Consider the following 22,675-nt stretch of genomic DNA (forward strand, 5'->3'; position numbering starts at 1 on the left):
AGAGTTTTCCAAATAAAGTGAGGTCACATCTGGCTGTGCAAATCAGAAAGAGATTGGTGGAAGAGATACACCATTACTGATAGGTAAGATTTGACCAACAGAAACTGCAGGTGTGACGGGGAAGAAATTCCAGGTTGAAAGTCAGCAAGAGCAAGGCAAGAAAGAAAGTTCTCACAGCCGAACACATACTACAAATGATGATGACCAGTGAAAGAATAGAGTTATGGAGGTAGACAGGAGGAATAACAGTTGGTTAAAGTAGCTTGAGGATTACACGGCGGCAGACTCAAACACAGGCTGATGAGTCTTTAATTTTTGCGGTCTTTGTGTTGTGGCTTTTGACTGGGAAAATAATATATTAGGAGTCTCCCTTTGCAGAATTTAAGTACAGCTCACCTTGCTCCCCAAAAGGACTTTAGGCAGCTTCCAAACTTGTATAAAGTGTTGTAGTACCAATAAGTGAGGAAAATGAGACAAAGGGAAAGAAAGTACAGTGAGGCTAATAAAATAAATGCCATTAAAATTTATCAGAGAAAAAAGAAAAGGTTCTGAAGAACCTAGGGGCAGGACAGGAATAAAGACGCAGACGTAGAGAATGGACTTGAGGACACAGGGAGTGGGAAGGGTAAGCTGGGACGAAGTGAGAGAGTGGCATGGACATATATACGCTACCAAACGTAAAATAGATAGCTAGTGGGAAGCAGCCACACAGCACCTGGAGATCAGCTCGGTGCTTTGTGTCCACCTAGAGGGGTGGGATAGGGAGGGTGGGAGGGATTCGCAAGATGGGGGAGATATGGAGATATATGTATATGTATAGCTGATTTACTTTGTTATAAAGCAGAAACTAACACACCATTGTAAAGCAATTATACTCCAATAAAGATGTTAAAAAAATTTATCAGAGTTATTTAGCAATAAATTACATGATTCCCTGTGTTCATTAGGTAAGAAAATAAACCAGATGCGTGGAAAAATAATTCCCAATATGGAGGCAAGAGAGATATTTCTCCCATAAGTCTGAAAGGAGAAGATACTATGTAATCTTAATGAACAACAGCTTTAAAGTAAGCAAGCAACTTTCCAAGGGCTATTTATCATACATTCCTTCAAATGTAAGTGAATGGCATTATGCCAATGCATACTTTAGGAAAAGCTATTTTTCAGGGGGTCAGTGGGACACAGTCATCCAAGTAAGACGGCTTTCGCAGGTTAATCCAGGGATATAATTTAGATGAACCAAGGAGAATGGATATATTGCACATTATCCAAATGCTCCTCCCAAAACTTTATTTTTTCTTAGCCAAGGTTCTGAAAGGTAAGAATAGCAGTGGCTTCGGAATTGTTATACTTCTTGACAAGGACTTGGAATGTAGCTTTCTTTGCTGCTGGTTACACATGTTTTAACCCCCTATGTTTTAACCATCAGCCACATTTGGCATTGGATGGACAGTGTCAAATTAAGGAAGCTAAAAAGAATTTAAGAGAACCTACTCACTCCATATGAAATACTCACTCCATATGAAATAAACCCCCTCTATTTGGAAGTTAAATTCTTCTCAGAAAAATTTTAGGTCTGTATACACACAGAGACATCATCACACTGTGGGTCTACAGTATGACATCTTCGTAGAACAATCTACTTAAGCCATCCACAGCTTTGAGTAGTGAAGTAGTTCTGGTATATCCTGGGCAGGAAAGTTTGAGTCTTGCTATTAAAAAAAATGACTTCAGATTCAGAGATCTAATATGTACCCTCTTTCTGGCAATAATCATATGGTAGGAATAGTTACCTACTAAGGTACTCCCAATTGTTATATTAAGACCATATCCTTGCAAATAAAGTTTAAAAAATGTTAATCTCAAATTTTATTCATGTATTTGGGGGAAGGCTAAACAAGAAAGGCAAGGGCCAGGTGTTGACACTAGGAAAACACTGCGATAATAAAACTAAAAGGTAACAAGGGTGCAACCTGGATGGAGGTAAGGGAATGGAATGGGTAGGACAGAGTAGAAGTATATTGTAGAAGTAGAATTTACAAGAAAAAGGAAGCTTGCGTGTGGGGTAGACTGAGCCAAAACGTCTCGGAGGTTTTGAGCACAATTGCCTGGAATAAAAATCACCTGTCAATGAATAAGAGATTTTTCTATCCTTTCTACTCCAAGCTCAGTTGAATATTAAATCATATAGCTCTCACCCAGAAAGAAGAGCTATACTCCAAGCCACTGTCAAAGACCATAACAATCCTAAACTCATAGCTACACTTTCCTTGCAAGATCTTGGCTTAGAGAAATAATATTTATAGAGGTTTGCTCGAACCCTAGGGAGGTCTGGAAAAGAAACTGGATTGGGAGGAAACATTATGAGACAAATTGTGAATATGAAGTTTGAACTTCCATGGGGCTATCCAAGGGTGGGGACACCTACAAGGTGGCTGGAAACACAGGCCTGGAACTCAAAACAGAGGCAGGATGAGCAATATAGATAAGGAGGTCATCTCTATGACAGCTAGAGCTGAGGAAGTAGATGGCTTCACTGAGGCAGAAAACAGAGAAAAGTAAAGTTCTCTGAGACCAGCACCCTGAGAAACACGAAAACAAGATAGAAAGGATCTACACTTTTCTTTTTAAGCAGAGTAAAGTCACCAATGGATAAGTATATAATGAAGAAGGCGCATGTGGGTTAGAGAATAATCAATGCTGTAAACCAAAAGAAAAAAAAAGGTAAAAATAGATGAAATCAAGAATATAGGAGGAAGGGTTCACATTGACAAAGAGAGGGCCATGACCTGACAAACTATAGGAGGATAGGAAGAGAGGAGGAATGAAGAAACAGACATTTGAAGTAAAGAGAACACCTTTGTGGGAGATCAGATCAATTATGGTTTCCATCTTCTCATCAAGGAGGAGGTCGCCATTTTCTGAGAATAAAAAGCAGGGCTTGTTTTTGGCATTTGAGAAGAGCAAAAAGTTTTAAACAGCCAAAGGAGCATAAATGTAAATGAGGGTCTAGCTAGGCTTATAAAGAATCAATTTGTAGAGGACATAGAAACTTCCTTACTGGGTGGTTGTGACTACTGTATGTATCAAATGGACCCACTTGAAGCCCTCAGCTCAGTGCCCTGAACATAGCATGTTCTGTGAGTACATATATTCACCTTTGCATTCACAATACCTTCCATATACACTCAATGTATGTGATTAATAAACCACATTTGACCTATCACACATTGGTGTTTACATTTGATCAAGGCCACTCAATGTTCAGTTATATTTTTGTCAGGCAACATGATAATTGCCCTTTAGATAAGGAAATAATTTATGGAAATCTTCCAAATTATCTTTAATTAGCTGGTAGCTATTAGCCAGGTCATAGTATTCGCAATTAAACTATTTTAAGATTATCAACAATTATCAGACAAGAACACACTGTGAGTAGGGTAGATAAAAGACAGAGGGAAGGACATTTTGCAAACCTAAAAACAATGAAACACCTCCCTTTTCAGTCTAACGTGACTGCTGCATCTTTACCAATGAAGCTCTGCTTCGTTCCTCTCACCTACTAGACGACGTTTAAGAAGATTCCCAATCTTTCAAGCCCCCCACCACTTCCTGATAGCACCCAATGCAGAAAAGACCATCACTTAAGCTTTTACCAAAGTCACACTGCGTGCTCAAATCCTACAATAAGACCCTCCACATTTCCTATTCTTAGATGTTCCATTGTTCACCTGATGTAACTTCTCCCTCGTTTCTGCAGGCTAGTAAACCTAACTTTGCTTGACTATAGTTGGTTCTTGGTCTTTTTTGGCTACTAGGTTTTACCCTTCCAAAACGAGCATCTCAAAAATCTCAATAACTATTTTTTTATTAACTCTGCATATTAAATTTGCTAAAGTAACTGCTCAGTTATGAATGCAATTCCCATTCTCTGAATCTGGAGTCCTATGCTTTCCCAGATTTGATTCTCTTGGGCAGACGGCTGGACTCAGAGCAGGCACATAAAGTAACTAAATTTATGTCTTATAGGGACCCACAATCCATTACTCTGAATCCAACATGGTTTTGCTGCCAACAGAAATATGCCCACTGCATGTAAATTAAAGAGCATCATTGGTTTAAAGTCTTTTCACCTTTTTGTTTTCCATCTTTAAGGAAATTTGATTGGAAGTGATTCTAGTTTTTATATGTCATATTCGGGCCAGGTAGCTGATGGCCTTTCAATCAATATTTTATCAAAGCTAAATCACAGTGATTACACCAGAGTGCATGGTTCAGACAAGTGGGGAAAAAAAAGACTGACTGGATAAGAAATAATATACTGTTTGTAATATAGTCCACATTATCAAAATGAATAAAAGTTAGTGGTAGAAAAGAAAGAAGAATAAGCAATATCTTGGGTGGCAAATGGACTTTGAAATGATATTATAATTTTGGTAGGAATAAATATTTTGTGATCTACAGTTTGGGAAAATGAATTATCTCCAATATTAGAAGATTTCATGTATACACACACACACACACATGAATACACACATATAATTATATATACATATACATATATAGATATAAAACTTGTGGAAGTTAGACTTAATGTCATATGTAATTAAAGTATATTATATATGATCCCAATTTCAAATGTATGACATCAATCCCATTAAACACAAGAGACTGGAAGTCTCACTTTAAAAAAACTGGGAAGGGGACATCCCTGGTGGTGCAGTGGTTAAGAATCTGCCTGCCAATGCAGGGGACACGGGTTTGAGCCCTAGTCCAGGAAGATCCCACATGCCGCGGAGCAACTAAGCCTGTGCGCCACAACTACTGAGCCTGCGCTCTAAAGCCCACGAGCCACAACTACTGAGGCTGCGTGCCATAACTATTGAAGCCTGTGCACCTAGAGCCCATGCTCCGCCACAAGAGAAGCCACCGCAGTGAGAAATGAGAAGCCCGTGCACCACAACGAAGAGTAGCGCCCGCTCGCCACAACTAGAGAAAGTCCCGTGTGCAGCAATAAAGACCTGACGCAGTCAAAAAAATAAATAAATAAATTTATAAAAAAACCCCGAAAAACTGGGAAGATTTTAGGTTATTCCAAGCGCTATATGCAAGGAACAGAATATATATCACTTGAAATGTGATTTCAATAAGAAAAATGTTAAAGGCGGCAGTCACTTGGTTGTGGAGATGCACCTTCTGATAGGTGGATAATTAATTCACATAAAAATAACAGTGTCTTAAAAATAAACTCAAAATGGATTAAAGACCTACATGTAAGGCCAGACACCATCAAACTCTTAGAGGAAAACAGGCAGAACACTCTATGACACAAATCACACCAAGATCCTTTTTGACCCACCTCCTAGAGAAATGGAAATAAAAACAAAAATAAACAAATGGGACCTAATGAAACTTAAAAGCTTTTGCACAGCAAAGGAAACCATAAGCAAGATGAAAAGACAACCCTCAGAATGGGAGAAAATATTTGCAAATGAAGCAACTGACAAAGGATTAATCTCCAAAATTTACAAGCAGCTCAATATCAAAAAAACAAACAACCCAATCCAAAAATGGGCAGAAGACCTAAATAGACATTTCTCCAAAGAAGATATCCAGATTGCCTACAGACGCATGAAAGAATGCTCAACATCATTAATCATTAGAGAACTGCAAATCAAAACTACAATGAGATATCATCTCACACCGGTCAGAATGGCCATCATCAAAAAATCTACAAACAGTAAATGCTGGAGAGGGTGTGGAGAAAAGGGAACCCCCTTGCACTGTTGGTGGGAATGTAAATTGATATAGCCACTATGGAGAACAGTATGGAGGTTCCTTAAAAAAACTAAAAATAGAACTACCATACGACCCAGCAATCCCACTACTGGGCATATACCCTGAGAAAACCATAATTCAAAAAGAGTCATGTACCAAAATGTTCATTGCAGCTCTATTTACAATAGCCAGGACATGGAAGCAACCTAAGTGTCCATCAACAGATGAATGGATAAAGAAGATGTGGCACATATATACAATGGAATATTACTCAGCCATAAAAAGAAACAAAATTGAGTTATTTGTAGTTAGGTGGATGGACCTAGAGTCTGTCATACAGAGTGAAGTAAGTCAGAAAGAGAAAAACAAATACCGTATGCTAACCCATATATATGGAATCTAAAAAAAAAAAAAAAAAAAAAGTGGTCATGAAGAACCTAGGGGCAAGACGGGAATAAAGATGCAGACCTACTAGAGAATGGACTTGAGCATACGGGGAAGGGGAAGGGGAAGGGTAGGCTGGGACAAAGTGAGAGAGTGGCATGGACATATATACACTACCAAATGTAAAATAGATAGCTAGTGGGAAGCAGCCGCATAGCACAGGGAGATCAGCTCGGTGCTTTGTGATCACCTAGAGGGGTGGGATAGGGAGGGTGGGAGGGAAGAAGACACAAGAGGGAAGAGATATGGGGACATATGTATATGTATAACTGATTCACTTTGTTTTAAAGCAGAAACTAACACACCATTGTAAAGCAATTATACTCCAATAAAGATGTTTAAAATATATATATATATATATATATATATCCCCCCCAAAAAAGTCTTTATTATTTTTTTAATTTTTATTTTTTTATTGAAGTATAGTTGATTCAAACAGTGACTTTAGACAACAGAATTGCTCAAAAATTCTATGCCACCTCTATAGAAAGATGTGTTTCTTGTAATTCTGCCTTAAATGCCATAGGGTTGAGATATAATGAATGGAAGTGGGGACATTTTTAGAGGTCACCACTGCTACCACTACCACCAATATAATCATCACAATCACCATAATCCTCATCTTCACAGTAATATATTCATGTTTCCCCGGTATATAAATTGTGCATTTTAATACAGTGCCTAATTTTATAAACCCCTCACAAATTCTACTTGGAAACACAAAAGCTCTAATTCTTATGGTAAAAAATAAATGAAAGAAAATTATGTATATTTAAAGACTGTGCTGTTAAAATTAGGTATGTATACATACATAAAATTATGTATATTAAAAGACTAAAATTATGTATATTCAGAGACTGTGCTGTTAAAATTCTAGTAAATTATACAAGCTGCAAAGCAACATGTCTAAAAGTTTAGAAAAAAATTAAAAGCACTTACGATAATCATTTTATGCATTCTCTTCTAGCTTCTGTTCATATGTATGTTTTAGGACCCCAAATCCTAATGATTATTTACTTTTGTCACCTTTTTTCACCTTCCATTAAGAAGATTATTTTTCATCTTGTTAAAAAAGCTTTATAATTTATTTATTATATTAATTCAGCTAATAATATTATAATAGTTCAGCCAATAGAGAAGATACACATTTAAACCCCTTAATATTTCTTCTATTTTTAGATACTGAGTTTGGAAAGTCTATTTTAAAATACTATTTTGGTTCAGTCCATCTATCATGTAAATGTAAGGTTAGTGACACTTCAAAATTCCTAACACACTTCCCTGAATGTGAGGAAAGGAAGAGGAAAAGAAGGCTCAATAATAATTTAATATCTATTATGAGTCAGGCACTTACTAGGTACTTTATCTGTGTCATCTCAATAAATCCTTCTATTAATACACATATAGAGATGCTAATGCATTATTATCTACACATAAAGAGAGGAAAAGTTAGCTTCAGAAAATTTAAGTGGCTGTCATTGCTAAATAATTATTAACTAGTTGGACCAGGAATCACATACATACTCTTGACTCTAGAAGCCATTTCCAATTATTATACCATACTTATTCCTATTCAGAGTTGCATGTGTAATGAACAAAAACAGTGCCTGCTGGCAATTTTTTTCTGTCAGATCAACGCATAATCATGATCATCTTTCATTTTATCTTTCCACCGAGTCTTTAGAGCACACAAACTTCCCTGAGCCCATTAGCACTTGTTTCCTTTATTTTTTACCACAGGAATTAGAGCTTTTGTGCTTCCAAGTGGAATTTGTGAGGGATTTATAAAATTAAGCACTGTATTAAAAAGTACAATGAAAAACACCAGCAAATCAACAAACAGTTGAGGGCAAGAGAGAGAACATGATATACCAGGAAAGTTTGCAATGTAGTACATCTGATTCCCACTGTCCTGACAACCAAGGCCAAAGGGAAATAGACTAAGTTATGCATTTTACATTGCCAGTTCAAAAGAAGTATATCCGCTCATATGGAGAGAGATACTTGCCGAGGCACTGAACTCAAGGAGTGATTCATCATTTGTTTCTTTATAAAGGATGCTGGGTAAAATAATGGATAATTACATCCACTGTGGCATCTTAAAAAAGCTAGATGTTGCTTAAATGTGTGTGTCATATATCACCTGTCTAAGAAAGAAGAGGTTAAAATGTTAAAATTCACCCTGAGAAAGCATTTCTACAGGGATGTGCAATTATATGGTTCAGGTATTTTGCTATCTGATAAACCAATTTAACATAGAGTCTAGAGAAATGTTAGCGTGTCTGCAAGGCAGTCTCCCTCCAGTGTCAGGGGTCTCAAGCATGCCTTTGGCAAGGGCTGCATCATAGTCAACTCATGGTTGGATTCTCCGACAGGAACCTCAAGTGCCCACTTTGTGCAGTTGATTTAAAAAGGGAACAATGTGGTGTTAGCGCCAGATGGGCTGATGCCTGCACATGCAGTTAGCTTCCTTTAAAATCTGCTGTTGTCTTGAAAATGCTCTCTTTCTCTGTCACCCCTACGTAGGTACTGCCTTTTACAGATGACTGAAGTACTCAGGACACGTGTGTGGCGGCCGAGGCTGCCCTAAGCCCATTGCTGCCACCCACTGAAGGATTCCACCACAGAGAAGACACTGTGGATGCTGCCTTTCCATTGGATGTGTGCGCCAAGCAGAACACAATGCTCAGAGGAAGCAGTCACCTGGGAACACAGAGTCACTAGCGCTGACAGATCAAGGACAACTTCAGTAGACTCAAACCAACCAGAGCAGCAACAACAGTACCAGCCCAGGTGGAGGAACAAAGATACAAAATACATTTTTACTACAAATCTACTGAGATGAGGTATCTTTTACCTTTTCCCTAAATTGCTAAAAGTACGGAATTCTAAAGGCTGCCAAGGGGATATTAACAGAATATCTATTGATTTTCCTGGTTGATAATCCCCTGTTGCTGGCACATACAGATACATCCCAGAAAACGAAGATAGGCTGAGCACATGAAAAATATAAATATACTGAAAGTGTTTTCATACCTTGGAACTACAATCAATCATGCTGTGCAAAGTAAAACGCTAAGAAGTGTCTCTCTCAGTCCTCATTTCCATCTCTCCACCTCTGCCTTTCTGACATTTCATCTGCCTTTCATGAAATTAAAAACACACACACCACTGCTAGCTTTAAGGGAAAAGAACTTCATGCTCTTATTATAAGGAATGTCAGTAATAGTATTTAATTTGGAATACTTAGGAAAATACATTGATGAGAGCAGAGGTGGGCAAACCGTAGCCCACATGCCAATCTTGGTTGCTGCCTTGTTTTATAAATAAAGTTTTATTGGGATGTGGCCATGCTCATCCATTTACACATGGTCTGTGGCTGCTTTCATCCTGAAAGGCAAGAGTAGTTGTGACATGAGCCAATGTCTGGCAAAGCCTAAAATATTTACTTCTGGACCTTTACAGAAAAAAAAAAAAAAAAAAAAAAACAACTCGCTGGATTAGAAGGTAAGGCATAGGATTTTGTATCCTCCTATCCCATGCTCCGCTCCCCCTCCACCCCAGAAAAAAGAAACTGGGCTAAGTAACAGTGATGTTTATATATCAGAAAAGACTATTTGCATAAGTTCTCTTTAGTTAACAGTTTCTTGAATAGAGCACTAAAAATTGTGGTCCCACAGGAAAAGTCTTTTAAAACTTCATTTCTGGAATGTAGTGAACAATACAAATGTACCAGCAGGATGACAGTAACAGCATGCACAGGCCTGTGTGTCAAATGCTTGTACAAAGTCCCACTCTGTGTACTGCTCTTAGGATACCTGTCACATGCTGTGTTTTGTGACAGTTCTTTGTAACTCTGTCCTTTGCTGTTAGAATCTATGTTCTTTGAAGGCAAGGGATGTATCTCTATTTTATACCATCTAGCCTTGGTTCCTTGTAGCACTCTAGGAGCTCAGTGAATATTAGTCGAATGAATGAATAATAAGTAGAACAGAGTCTCCTTATTGAACTTATTAAAAAGAAAAAAAATCAATTAATTAGTACATTTAAACAAACGCAGTTTGGTAATCAAAGTAGATGCACAGAATCTGAGCAAAGAAATGAAACTGATTTTCATGCATGGCTTGTGGGAGCACATATAACTCTGTGTCAGGTCTTTTACAGTAAATACAACTTAATGGCTAATTGTAGCTAATTGGAGGTACTAATGGACCTAATTTTTAATTAAGAGATGGAGATCATTTGTAATTAGCTCATGGTATCCATGAAAACCAATGTTTAGAGCTTAAAAAATGGTTTGAAGTAGCTTAAACACCCCCCCGTTTGAAAAATGGTTTTGCTCTTCGAAGTAGCTTAAACATCACCCCTCGTCCCTGCCAAATTATGGAAGAGTTTTATAAAGTAATACCCACTCAAGAAGAGTTAGTACAAAGATGGGTTTCAACCAAATCTTTGGTAGAGCATCACCGATTTCCAAATTAGGGAGGCTTTCCAACGCAAACTGGTATTATTGACTAGCAAAACAATGTGGAAAAAACTGCATAAGTTTAACAGTGAATTTTGTCTGAATCAGGGCAAGTACCATGGTGAAGACTTCATTCTTGTCCTAAAGTTGTACTGAGGATAAGATTGACTCTTTTCAACCTATATTAGCCAGTATGTAGAAGGAATATGGCAGAGGATGAAAGTATGTTCAGAAGTTCTATGGGTTGCTGTCAATGTATTTTTGGTCCTTTGTTTCATTTTTTCCAAACAGATTCAAATTCTGAATTCTAAGGTTTTCAGAAAAGGAGAATGAATTTTGGTTCTACTTCAGTTCGTTCTCTGTCCATGGTGGTCTTTTGCTTGATTTCATCATGATGCCCATCTAGGAAATTAAGTTCAAAGCAACTGAGATAAACATTTGACAACATTTATCTGTAGTTTTCATATGTTTCTCATAAAATCCAACTATGAACAGAAAAAAAAATGATGTTTTACTTTTCATTTTCAAATAGGAGGATCTTCTAAAGAGTTATCATTTTATGGAAAAGAAACACTAAAAAGAGAATAGACTCGTGATTTTGCATGAAAATGTGGAGGGTAGTTCCGGACTTCCTGTTTTCTGTCCTTGAAATGAGCTGGATAAGGTGTAGCAGAGACTTGGAGAGGAGACAGGAAATAAATCAGAGACCCCCATCTCCCAAACCTCAACCACTTTCTCTGGACATCACCACTCTGGCCTTAGCTCTATCCTTCCTGAATTATTGTTTGTTCGTTTGTTTTTTTTTAATGTATTCACTGTTTAACTATTCACCTTAGACTTTTCCTAAGCAAAGAGATCTTCAGCCATGCATTTGACGAACTTAATTCAAATTCACATTAAAGTAACTCTACAGCTGCTGAAGTCAAAATAAAAGGTTTTGGTTCCTATACTCCTAAAATCACTTCAAGTATCATGGTGATACCCAAATCACACTCTGAAAAATACTCTGATATACTTTCCTGCCTTTAATTAGATGTATATTCCAAACGTTCCAGAAGAAAAACTTGATTCTTAAACATTCTGTGAGGTCAAGTCTTCAGTGTCTTTGTAACATGTTCCAGAAATATGTTCTATCAGTGATCCCCTCTATTGGGGACATTCTTCCTGATGATTAGCCCACATCTTATTAGTGTCAAAAACCAAATCAACAAAACAAAATCTAGATGTACAAAAATACCCCACTGAAATAGCACCTTCTTATGCTCATATTGATGAACTTCCTTAAACTCTGTCACCTTCACCTCAAGTCCACTTTGGCCGTCTGCTCCCATGACCTTGACTTTGCTGAGAAATATTAGTTCATTATCCACATTCTTAAATCTAAGTATTGTACTTCTGACCATTTCGTACGCCTTGTTGAGACCTCTAGTCTCTATCTTCCTTGCTTTCTCCTTTTCTCCCACACTCTACTGCCTTCTTTTCTTTTTCTATCCATCCTGGAAACTAGTGTGTCACTCAGTAACTCTCTTGCCAATGTCAGCACACATTGCCCCTTTTCTCACTCCACTCAGTGAAACCTTAGCCCTGGATTAATCCACCTGTCTGCCTTCTTGGCTGCTGATCACTACAGTGAAAAATCAAACATCCTCACAGACTGGTATAACAAAAATCCATAGTCTGTAGCTTCCAATGGCCCCCCAGGGCTGCCCCTCAAGCTTCCTGTGTATTGCTAGTTGGCTTTCTTTTTCCAAATCTCTGTTCTCCTTCAGTCCCTTACCATGCCATTCCCACTCACTCTCAGAAGACGGCACTTAATACTTCACACACACACACACACACACAAACAAGTAGTATCATAGAGATGATCATACTAAGTGAAGTGAGTCAGACAGAGAAAGACAAATATCATATGATATCACTTATATGTGGAATCTAAAATGAGACACAAATGAACGTATCTATGAAACAGAAACAGACTCACAGACATAGAGAACAGACTTGTGGCTGCCAAGGGGGAGGGGGTTGGGGGCAGGGATGGAGTGGGAGGTTGGGATTAGCAGATGCAAACTATTATATATAGGATGGATAAACAGCAAGGTCCTACTGTATAGCACAGGGAACTATATTCAATATACTGTGATGTTTTATCACAGCATATACATGCATATATACATGAATATATACGTGTGTATATATATATATATGTATAACTGAATCACTATACTGTACAGCAGAAATTAACACAACATTGTAAATCAACTATACTTCAATTAAAAAAATTAAAACAAACAAACAAAAAAAGTATTTATCATGTAGGAAACCCTACATTTGACTTCCTACTCGTATGCTTACAAACTTACATGCAGGTGCACTGTCCTCTCCTCCTGTCCTCCTGCGTTCCTAGAGGAGATGTCTGGCTTCCTCAATGACCTTGTTCTACCAGTCATCCCCTGTATGAATTACATCTTCAACCATTAGAACTCTTTCCTGGCTTCTTCCTATCATGACCAAACATTTCCCATCTTAAAAAAAAAAATTAGTCAATCGATCAGTTCCCTTCTCCATTCATTTTCTGTTATTATCGTCTCTCCTCTTCAAAGCCAATTTTGTTAGGTCCAACAATTTTTACATCCACTTTGTCATAGGACATTCACTGTCTTGCTCTTCCCCCTAAAACTGCCCTATCAGAGTGGCTAGTGACCTCTGTGTCACGAAATCCAATGGCTTCTTTTCAAAACTTATCTTAATAGACTGGCCTCTCTTGAAACCCTCTCTTGCTTTGGCGTCTTTGGAAACCTCACACTCTTGATTTTCCTTTTATGTCTATAGTTATCTTTTCCAATCTTTACTTTAGGTTCCTTTTTCTGCCCATTCTTTATTTTCAAGGATCGGCCTACTTCTCTTCACTCGAAGCACATTTTCTGGGTGACATGAGTTAATTCCATGACGATGACTCCAAAATCCATTTCTACCTAAGATCTGTCTTATGAGCTCCAAAAACAGACATCCAAATATTTATTGATTATCTCTATTTGGATGCCTCACAGACATCTCAAACTCAACGTGTACAACACTGCACTCAAACTCTTTCCTGCCAAATTTGATTCTCTTTCCTCTGGTTCAGAGCTCAGCAAATGACACCTCAGGCCATTGAGTGCTAGGAACTTAAGAGCTACCTTTAACTCTTTCCTCTCCTTCTACTCTGACATCCAGTGAGTTACTAAGTCCTGTGTATTCTACCTCTTTCAAATTTGTCAAATTTGTCAACTCTCCATTCTTATTTGCACACCTTGGGCACATGCCAACTTGATTTTGTGCTTGAACTCCTGAGTCCTGGTCCCCGTTTTCCAGTTCTGTCTCTCTCCAGTGCATTCTCCACCTATATCCAGAGTGATCATGTCACTCTCCAACTTAAACTTTTTAGTTTACATCTATTGCCAGCAGGATGGAGTCCCAGCTACCATAGCTGGTGACATTGCTCCAACTTATTTGTCCAGGATCGTTTTCTCTACTCTCATCTCTCTTTATGCATCCCTGTCCTATTGAACCATCTGTAGTTCCCCAAAGTTGCCATATCCTGCTACCCATCAGCTTTGTACATGCTGCCCTGTTAGTCTGAAACTCCTCCCTCCAACTTATTTTCCACTTGGCTAATTCCCACGTGTCCTTATGTCTCCATTCAGAGGTTTCTTCCACTTTCTCTGACTCCTACCGTGGGTCAGTTTTCTCTTTGTGTCCCCAATAGCACCTTGTAACAAGGATGATTAGCATAGCTGTTGCTAATAACATTTGAGCACTTATTTGATGCCAGAACCTGTGCTAAGCAGGCTACATATCTTAACTCATCTATGCTCACAACAACCTTACGAGGTAATTAATATTTCCTCAGATAAAGAATCCAAGCTACAGAGAAGTTACATAATTTTCCCAAGGTTCCACAACTAGCCAGTGACACAGTAGATTCTGAACTCAGGCATCTTATTGAAGATTTTACAAACTTGTAATCACTTGTTTGTGCCTAACTTCCTAATTGGACCCTAGGTTCTTAGAAGGAAGTTGTATCCCTGGCACCCGACACAGTGATTGTCACAAAGTGTGCTCCCAATAAATACTACTTGAAAAACTAAAAGAACAAGGTGGCATGTGGCTCAAAGAGGAAAGAGTTCTTGCCTAAAATCAGATTTACCCTGATTACCCTGAGATCACCTTCAGTGTCTGCCATCGTGATGTTTTGCCCCAAGAATACCAAATAACTGGCTGTCATCTAATCACCCCATAGAATTCCATTTCCTGTCCCATTCACCTCATGTACATCTCCCACTCTTGTCCAACTGGTAAACTCATATTCATCTTTCCACATCAAGCTCAGAATTCACTTTATTCCTGAGGGTTCCCAATCTTCATCGTAGATTCTAAATTTTAGTTCCTCCATACTTTATACATTTCAACATCATCATCATCAACAATAACAACATTAATTTAGACCATCATATATATTTTTTAACCAATGGTCCATTTTCTATTCATCTTTGTATCTCTAGTACTTCAGTGTTGTGCCCAGCACTCAGAGGGTGGTCAAAAAATGTTTGGTATATTGATCGAACAGAATTAGGTTGGGTTTTGTTTCTGTAGATTACCACGGAGATATCTCAAACTCCGATACATCATGGCAGTTTAGTTGGCTCCTACAATGGCCAAGAATCGATTACTATTGGAGTTGTCCAACACTGGCATATTGGGAGACATGAGAAGAGGATATCACAATACTTTATGCCTGTTTCACTTTCCTGATCTGATCAAGGGTTTGGCAAAGGATATGTTATTTTTTCAAATGTCATTCAAGTTGTGCCCACCAGATAAGTCACAAACATTTTAGGAAGGCAAGTCTATTTTCATTTAGAGATGGACTAAAGAGGCCAAAGAAGTCTGTGCAAATTTATAAGATGTCAAACCACCAACCCAATCTTGTAAGGGGAAAACAACTGTAAAATCTCCCAAAGTGTTATTTTTCCTGTCACTTCTATTTTAGTCCCTTTGTATTCCACTGGGGTCTTAGCACTTATTTTAGTTTAGTGATATCATATTTGAGCTTTCTAAATGTTCTACGTAATTACTGTGTCTTATTCCTCAAGCACACACCAAACTGCCAGATTAGGTTTCTCAAAGCACTGCTTTGATCAAGTCATTTCTCTGCTCAAGGACTCTCAGTGGCGCCTGACTATGGAATTAGGTGGGAACTCTGAGTCCAGATTTGCCACCAGATGTTCTGCCACCATTGATTTGTGTAGAGCCTGACCCATGACACACATCTAGTAAGTGCTTTTAATGTTTTCATTGCTTTATCCATTGTGTTCTTGAAAGTGAAATCAGAAAACCTAGTTGAAGGAAAGTTCCATTTTGTGTCTTTCATTATTATCAATATTGGCAAATTATTAAGAATAGATGCCTCTTGTTAAACAAAGATGCCACATGGTAAACAAAGTAAAGGCTACATACGTTAGAGAAAGCATCTTCCCAGGAGTCCCATATCCTAAATAAAACAGGCACATGAAGATATGACAGGTAATACACTTTGGGGAAAGATAAGTGGTATTTCCATTAATGACAACTTATAGAGATTTCCAGGAGGACCAAAGTAACTTCACAGCTGAAAGCTAACTCATTGCTTCTCAACTGAACTTCTAAGAGGAGTATTCAGCCATGAGCATAATTAAACAAGTCCACAAGACATGAGAAAAGGATTACCCTGAAGATGCTGGGTCAAGCAAACCAGGTGGCCCAAGAACACGATGTTCTCTGCTTGAAAACCATCATTCAGTTGCCAGACTCTGCTGCTCTCTGGGCTCTCCCACTCTGTTTCTGGCCTTTGTCTCTTGCTCTCTCTCCAGTGCCCTTTCTTGGTTTAGATTTTATGTCCTCATCATCTGACACATCAAAGGATTAAAGAGTTCAAAGCCCTTCATGCTGCCAGTATTTTATTTAGTTAAAATCAACAAAAATGAAAACTTGTGCCCATTTTCCTCTTTGCAAGAAACCAAAATGCAAAATCAAGACGAAAGCACAAGAAGATCCGTGCTGTTCAAAATTAAAACTCATGTCTTCACATATGTATACTCTGTGACAAACTGCACCACTGGATTTTATGAAACTACTTCAATATTGCTAATTAAAATGCTCGAGACACTAACGAATTCTCAAACCAACCTCTGCCACTTTGTTGTACACATGGAACATTGGCAGATTTTCTTTCAATATCCAAAACACCATTTTTGGAACAAATTTGAAGTTTTGATTCATTCAACAATTATATCGAGTACCTACTATGTGTCAGACACTATGGTGGGTGCAGAGCAAGCAAAATGGGATGATTTTCTGATTTCAGAGGAATTCCGGTCTCTAAAGCAGTGCTTCTCAAACTACTTTTATTCATCTGTGCCCTCTTTCGATAAACACAAGTATCCTTCTCCAATTTCCCAGAAAGTCTAATGAACGCTTCCAGCACTAAGAATTACTGATACACAGAACGTAGACTCAATTTTCTGTGTATCCTTCATAGACCAAAAGTCTTTGAGCTTTTACTTTTCATTTCAAAAACAACACATTTATTTTCCATACACAAAACTGGATTGGAATATTAAATATCCTTTTTTGAACCACATATGCTAAACCCCCACCCCGGAACTGATATTGAAATGCCTGCTTAGAATCACTGTTTGAGAATCACTGCTTTAAAGAGTTTTGGAGAAAAACCAGGCAAGCTCCCTCTCTCCCATCCAATCAAGTCTTAAAGGAATTAGAATTTTCCTACCTGACACAACAGCTGGTGGAGTATCATAATCCTGTCTTGGGACTGAATCTTTGAATGAAAAGAGCATGAGAAAGAATGCAATGAAGTACAAAAGAAAATAAAATAGAATTTTAGCTCTAAAACTTGGAAGTGCCCACTGTATGTCACATGGTACCTAAGGCTCCTGCCTTCAAGCACTCAAGGAGGCACTATGACCCCTTGACAGTTGACAGTTGACACAACGGTCCCCACAACCACCACTCTGGACGTGTCGTTAGGCCCCCTGTGACCCGCGAGGACAGCATCATCTGTCCCAGAGTATTGTCATCTTCCTCATCTTTCATAACTTTGGTCCCTCCCTTGGGTCATCAACTTGCAATATGTACCCTCTTTGGCTGACACAAAAGTTCTACAAAGTGGCCCGTCAGGAAGGGGACCAAAGTGCAATATGAAACCCCAGTCCTGGAGAACAAAAGAAGTAACTACAATTTCAAAAGAGATAAATGAAAAATTTGCACATTCCCAAATTCTATGGAGGCTGACATGTTTTGAAGCTAGAATTTTGTTATTGACCACTCATCTCGGGCTCTGTCCCCAGTGGTCGAGGCCAAGGAGCTTCGTGTGCTGGTATCGTGAGGACACAGATCAATAGAACAGAATCTATTCAACAGATGGCTGCTGTCTTTTTCCAAAGTGTCATAAAATCGGAGGTGGCAAATTGTAGATCGAGGTTAATTAAACAACATGACATCCATTTCAAAAGTTGGGGTGACGTGGGACCAAATATAACTGCTTTTTTAAAGATGAAAAAGAGGCTTTGGCTTAATATCATTTCTTTAGCCAGGGATCTAAAAAAGGAAAGTGGGACATGGACCGACTTCTAAAAATGGAAAGTTCTAATCTAGTTCCAGCTCCCCTTGGAGGGGTAAACTGTGTAAAAGGGACCGGGTATTGCTCATATTCAAATAAACTGCCCAAACATGGTTAAAAGGATGCTTTTGCATGACCCTCATTCCATTCGTATGATCATTATTCCATTTTAAAAACTAAAACCTCAAACTTCACTCTTCCACCTACTTGGTAACTTAATTTGGACTATCACAAATTTCTCCGTTTCATCTCCTTGCCACAAAAGGACAATGTTGATCACTCTCCCATGAGTGAATGGTGTGTGAAAAGGCAGATTAGAACTTTGAACAATGCAAGGCCAGCCAAGCAAGCATTGATCAAAGATTCAAATGCAAGTAAACCTTAGGCATAAGTTATTCTGTTTCTCACAACAGGTATGTGAACTAGTGACTTGATTATAATCCCCAAATCTAGAATATATAAAATCATTTTCAAGGGGTCTCCAAATATTTCATTAATACTGGTAGTAATTCTGATTATCTTTTAAAAAACTAAGCACACATTATTACTACAAACAAACAAGACCGTGACACTAGTCATTTTCCAAGAATATATTTATAACATTTTAAAATTTATAAAAAATCTTGCTCATTGTTGAATTCTTGGAGAATGTAGAAAAGTACCATGATTAAAATAGAAATCATCCCTAATCCCATCATCTAGAAACCATCACACTTGTTTGTACTTGTTACAGCCTTATTTCATAAATATTTTTTCATAGTTGATACGATACTCCACACATGCAAATTTACATCCTGCTCTTTTGATTTAACATGATAGTTAATCCCTTCCTAATTATTTTATACACTTATAACTTCATGCTGCATTACATTCTAGTTTATGGATGGATTATGATTTATTTAATCTTCCTTATTAGACATTATAAAGAATACTGGGCTGAATATTTTTAAGATATATTTTCTGTTATTCTAGAATATTTCCAGAGAATAGGTCTTCAAAACTATAACTACTTGGTCGGGGAATAGAGCTATTTTTGAAATGTCTTGCAGGTCCACCCTGCTATCCAGTTGACACTTTCACAAATTTGGATTCCTACCATCACACTATCCACGCTTGAGAATGTATATCTCCCCACACCTTCATCAGCAATGTGTATTATTTTAATAACTTTATTTAATGGGTTATATGTGTGTGTCTGTGTGTGTATTAGATTAATTTACTGTTAAGTTGATCATTTTTCATATGTTTTTTGGCTTTCTATTTCCTCCTTTATCAACTGTCTGTTCATGTTCTTTGGCATTTTATACACTGGGACTTTTGTATTTTTTGCTAATTTATTGGAATTCAGAATCTATTTTTTAAACAGCAAAAGCTTACTATTTGCAAATAAACTTTCATAATACTAGACTTTCACTTAATGCCTACTTGTTTATTGTTTATATTGTAAGACTAACTTCAAAAATTCACTTATCTTACAACAAGACTAAATAAATTTAAAAAAACTATTCCCTTTCATCTATATTTTGTTTCTTGTATTTAACCATTTTTAATTGATTGATACTTTTTCCTGAAAAAACATTTCAGGAGATGTACTCATGACCACTTATGAATTTATGATACTGTTTCCTAATCATGAGTCCATTTAACATCGTGTATTGGTTTTTATCACTCTGTCTTAATACTTATATTCCTGGATAATAGCTGAAAATAGACAATCTCTAAGCAAAATGAATAATTCAGGATTTTCACCTGATACCATCAGAATTTCAAAGCAATACAGGAGGGATGGTGCTACTGAAAACTGTGAGAGAACTATGTTGAACAAGTCAAGAACAATTACAAGATTATCTCTGTGAGCGGCTATGGTTACACCACCAGAATCCAATGATGTCACAAATCACCAGTGGTCTGGAGACACAAACAGAACTGCAGATAAGGAGCCTGCAGAACAAAAACTTTTTATTTCTTTCAACAGAGTCTGGTGACATTGTAAGCCACTGGTGACCACCAACTGAACAAATGAAAAGGAGATAAGAAACTTGTAAAACCAGATTGTCATGCAATTTGGAGGTTCTCATAACACAGTAAAATCCCCAGTGGTTTCTGCTAAAGCTTACAATAGACTGATAAGAAATTATGGATAATAGGGCTTTGGTCCTTGAGGGAATCCTGTGACAAAAAATAAACAAAAGCAGAAAAGCTAGAAACTTCTTCAAGGTCAGCAGAGCCCTGGAATAAAACCGTTATACTGCTTGCATAAAATTCATTTCTTTTAAGCCCTGCAGATTCTGTCCAGCTTAAAAATAGGTAAAGAATTGAACAATAAACATTTGAGGTGGCAAAGAATGGTTAATTAACCTACAAGGCATCCCTTTCAAAATGTGGGGTCATGGGGGACCAAATACATCTAATTTTATGAAGATGAAAAAGAGGCTTTGGCTCAGTACACTTCCTTTACTCAGGGATCTTAGAAAAGAAAGCGGGACATGGCGTATGACCTAAGGCACCCCTTCTGAAGATGGAAAATTCTAATCTAGCTCCAGGACCCATTAGCCCTGAACCCTGCTTACTTTGGTTATTCCCTGGATCTCTCTGCTCTGCCCTTGGAAACTATTTCTGGACTTGAGGTTCCTGTCTTAATCTTGACTTGTTCACACCTTGTTTTGCAGAATTTCAGTGAGCTCAGATGTCTGAAAGCCTCTGGAAAATTATACTAGGAGAGAGACATGGTCTGAGAGTTTTAGACTGACTGGCTGTGGCAATATGGCGGGGAACAGACTGGAGTAAATTGAGGTGGGAAACAGGAAGAACAGTTAGGGGACTATTACAGTTAATCAAACGAGGCCCAGGGAAGAGACTCTAGAATATGAAGGAAGGGATGTATTTGACAGATGTCTATGGGACTTGAATAGTAACTGTATGAGGTGGGAATTGAGAAGGAAAGGGTCTACACTGGGTCCTAAGTGTAGTGTTGGACTCCCCGGGTGAGTGGTCATGGGGTCAGCTTGAGAGGGAACAGGAGCAGGACCCTATAAGAGGAAGGGTCAGTGGGGAGAAAGCTTGGGAAGCTCATGAGATTAGTTTGGGTCGTGTTGACTTCGAGATGTCAGAGGGAGAGTCAACGTGGAAATATTTAGCAAGTGGTTGGACAAATGACTAAAATTCTAAAATGGTCTAAAATTCTAAGACAAGGTTAGCCCTGAGGACTCAGATATAAGAGTCTTCGGCATAGAAGGCAGAGTTCAAAACCATCGAAGTGGAGGAGCTTGTTAAGGAAATCATGTATGAATGAGAAGTAAGTTTAAAAACTTATTTAGCAGCCTAAGAAAGAAAAGAAGCAATGGCCAGAGAGATCAGAGGAGGACCAGGAAAACCTTGGGCAGGAGGCACAAACTGACAGCTCTTAGGAAAATTGGGTCCAATATTCAAACATAGGGAGATTTCCCATTAAAATCCAAGTAGCTTATCTTGAAAAACTGGAAGGTTTCCATATCTCATGCCATTAACACTCACAACACCCCTGGGATATAAACATTACTTTTCCCACTTTGCAAAAGAGGAAATAAAAGTTCAGAGAGGTCAAGTAACCTGCTTAAACATGCACAGCTAATAAGGGGGCAGAACCAGGCTTTAAACTCAAATTCAACACCCACTGTTCTTTCCATGATACCAGGCCACCTTCCCAGCAATGGATAAAGTGTGTTGAAAAGATCTAATAAGGTGGTGAAATCTGATTAAAAGAATCAAAAGAATCAATAAGAGCCACTCCAAATGCCAATCAAAAATTCAGATAAAATGAATCTATGATATTATATCAAAGTGTAAGAGTGACAGTTTAAGAAAAAAGTATAACTTCCTGCTGGACACTCAACATTGTCAGTGATATTTTGTTGAATAAATCTACAAATTAATACTGTTTTCTCTCTGCCTTTTCAGAACCTTATGAAACTTTAAACCTTTGCAAAACATCAATTTACATAAAGCTTACAATGTTTTTAAGCATTAGTACAAATGAGAAGGAGGAAAATAATTTTTTAAAAAGCTAGAAGAAATTTGATGTTAAATATAAGCCACATGCTTAAAACTTTTGCTTTCTGAGAAAGAAAAGGGGATATATCATTATTGAATAATTTGGCTATTACCAGCTGGGCAAAATTTGTGGTCTTGTATAAATGTATCCTTTTTGAAAATGCTCAAACACTAGTCATAATAGACATTATTGAATCAATAAGTATTTCTTATTGACACTGTTCTATATAATTGAGCTTATTTTTCAATTTCTTAAAGGATTCAGTCATATTCTCAATTAACTCAGGTCATATTTTTCCTAG

General features: G+C 37.8%; 1 protein-coding gene across 10 annotated transcripts in view; it reads right to left on the minus strand.

Annotated features, from left to right (window-relative positions):
* RBMS3 (RNA binding motif single stranded interacting protein 3) overlaps positions 1-22,675 on the minus strand; it is a 705,499-nt gene that overhangs the window by 41,131 nt on the left and 641,693 nt on the right. For 8 of the 10 annotated variants that reach the window (XM_068558019.1, XM_068558022.1, XM_068558016.1 and 5 more), the window contains one exon: positions 17,496-17,543. The exons of the other annotated variants lie outside the window; for them this stretch is intronic. In XM_068558019.1, coding sequence (XP_068414120.1) covers positions 17,496-17,543 — 48 coding nt within the window. The remainder of the gene's footprint in view (positions 1-17,495; positions 17,544-22,675) is intronic. 10 annotated transcript variants of the gene reach the window in all.

The sequence above is a fragment of the Eschrichtius robustus genome, chromosome 12 (genome assembly GCF_028021215.1).
Source record: "Eschrichtius robustus isolate mEscRob2 chromosome 12, mEscRob2.pri, whole genome shotgun sequence".
NCBI classification, from domain to species: Eukaryota; Metazoa; Chordata; class Mammalia; order Artiodactyla; family Eschrichtiidae; genus Eschrichtius; species Eschrichtius robustus.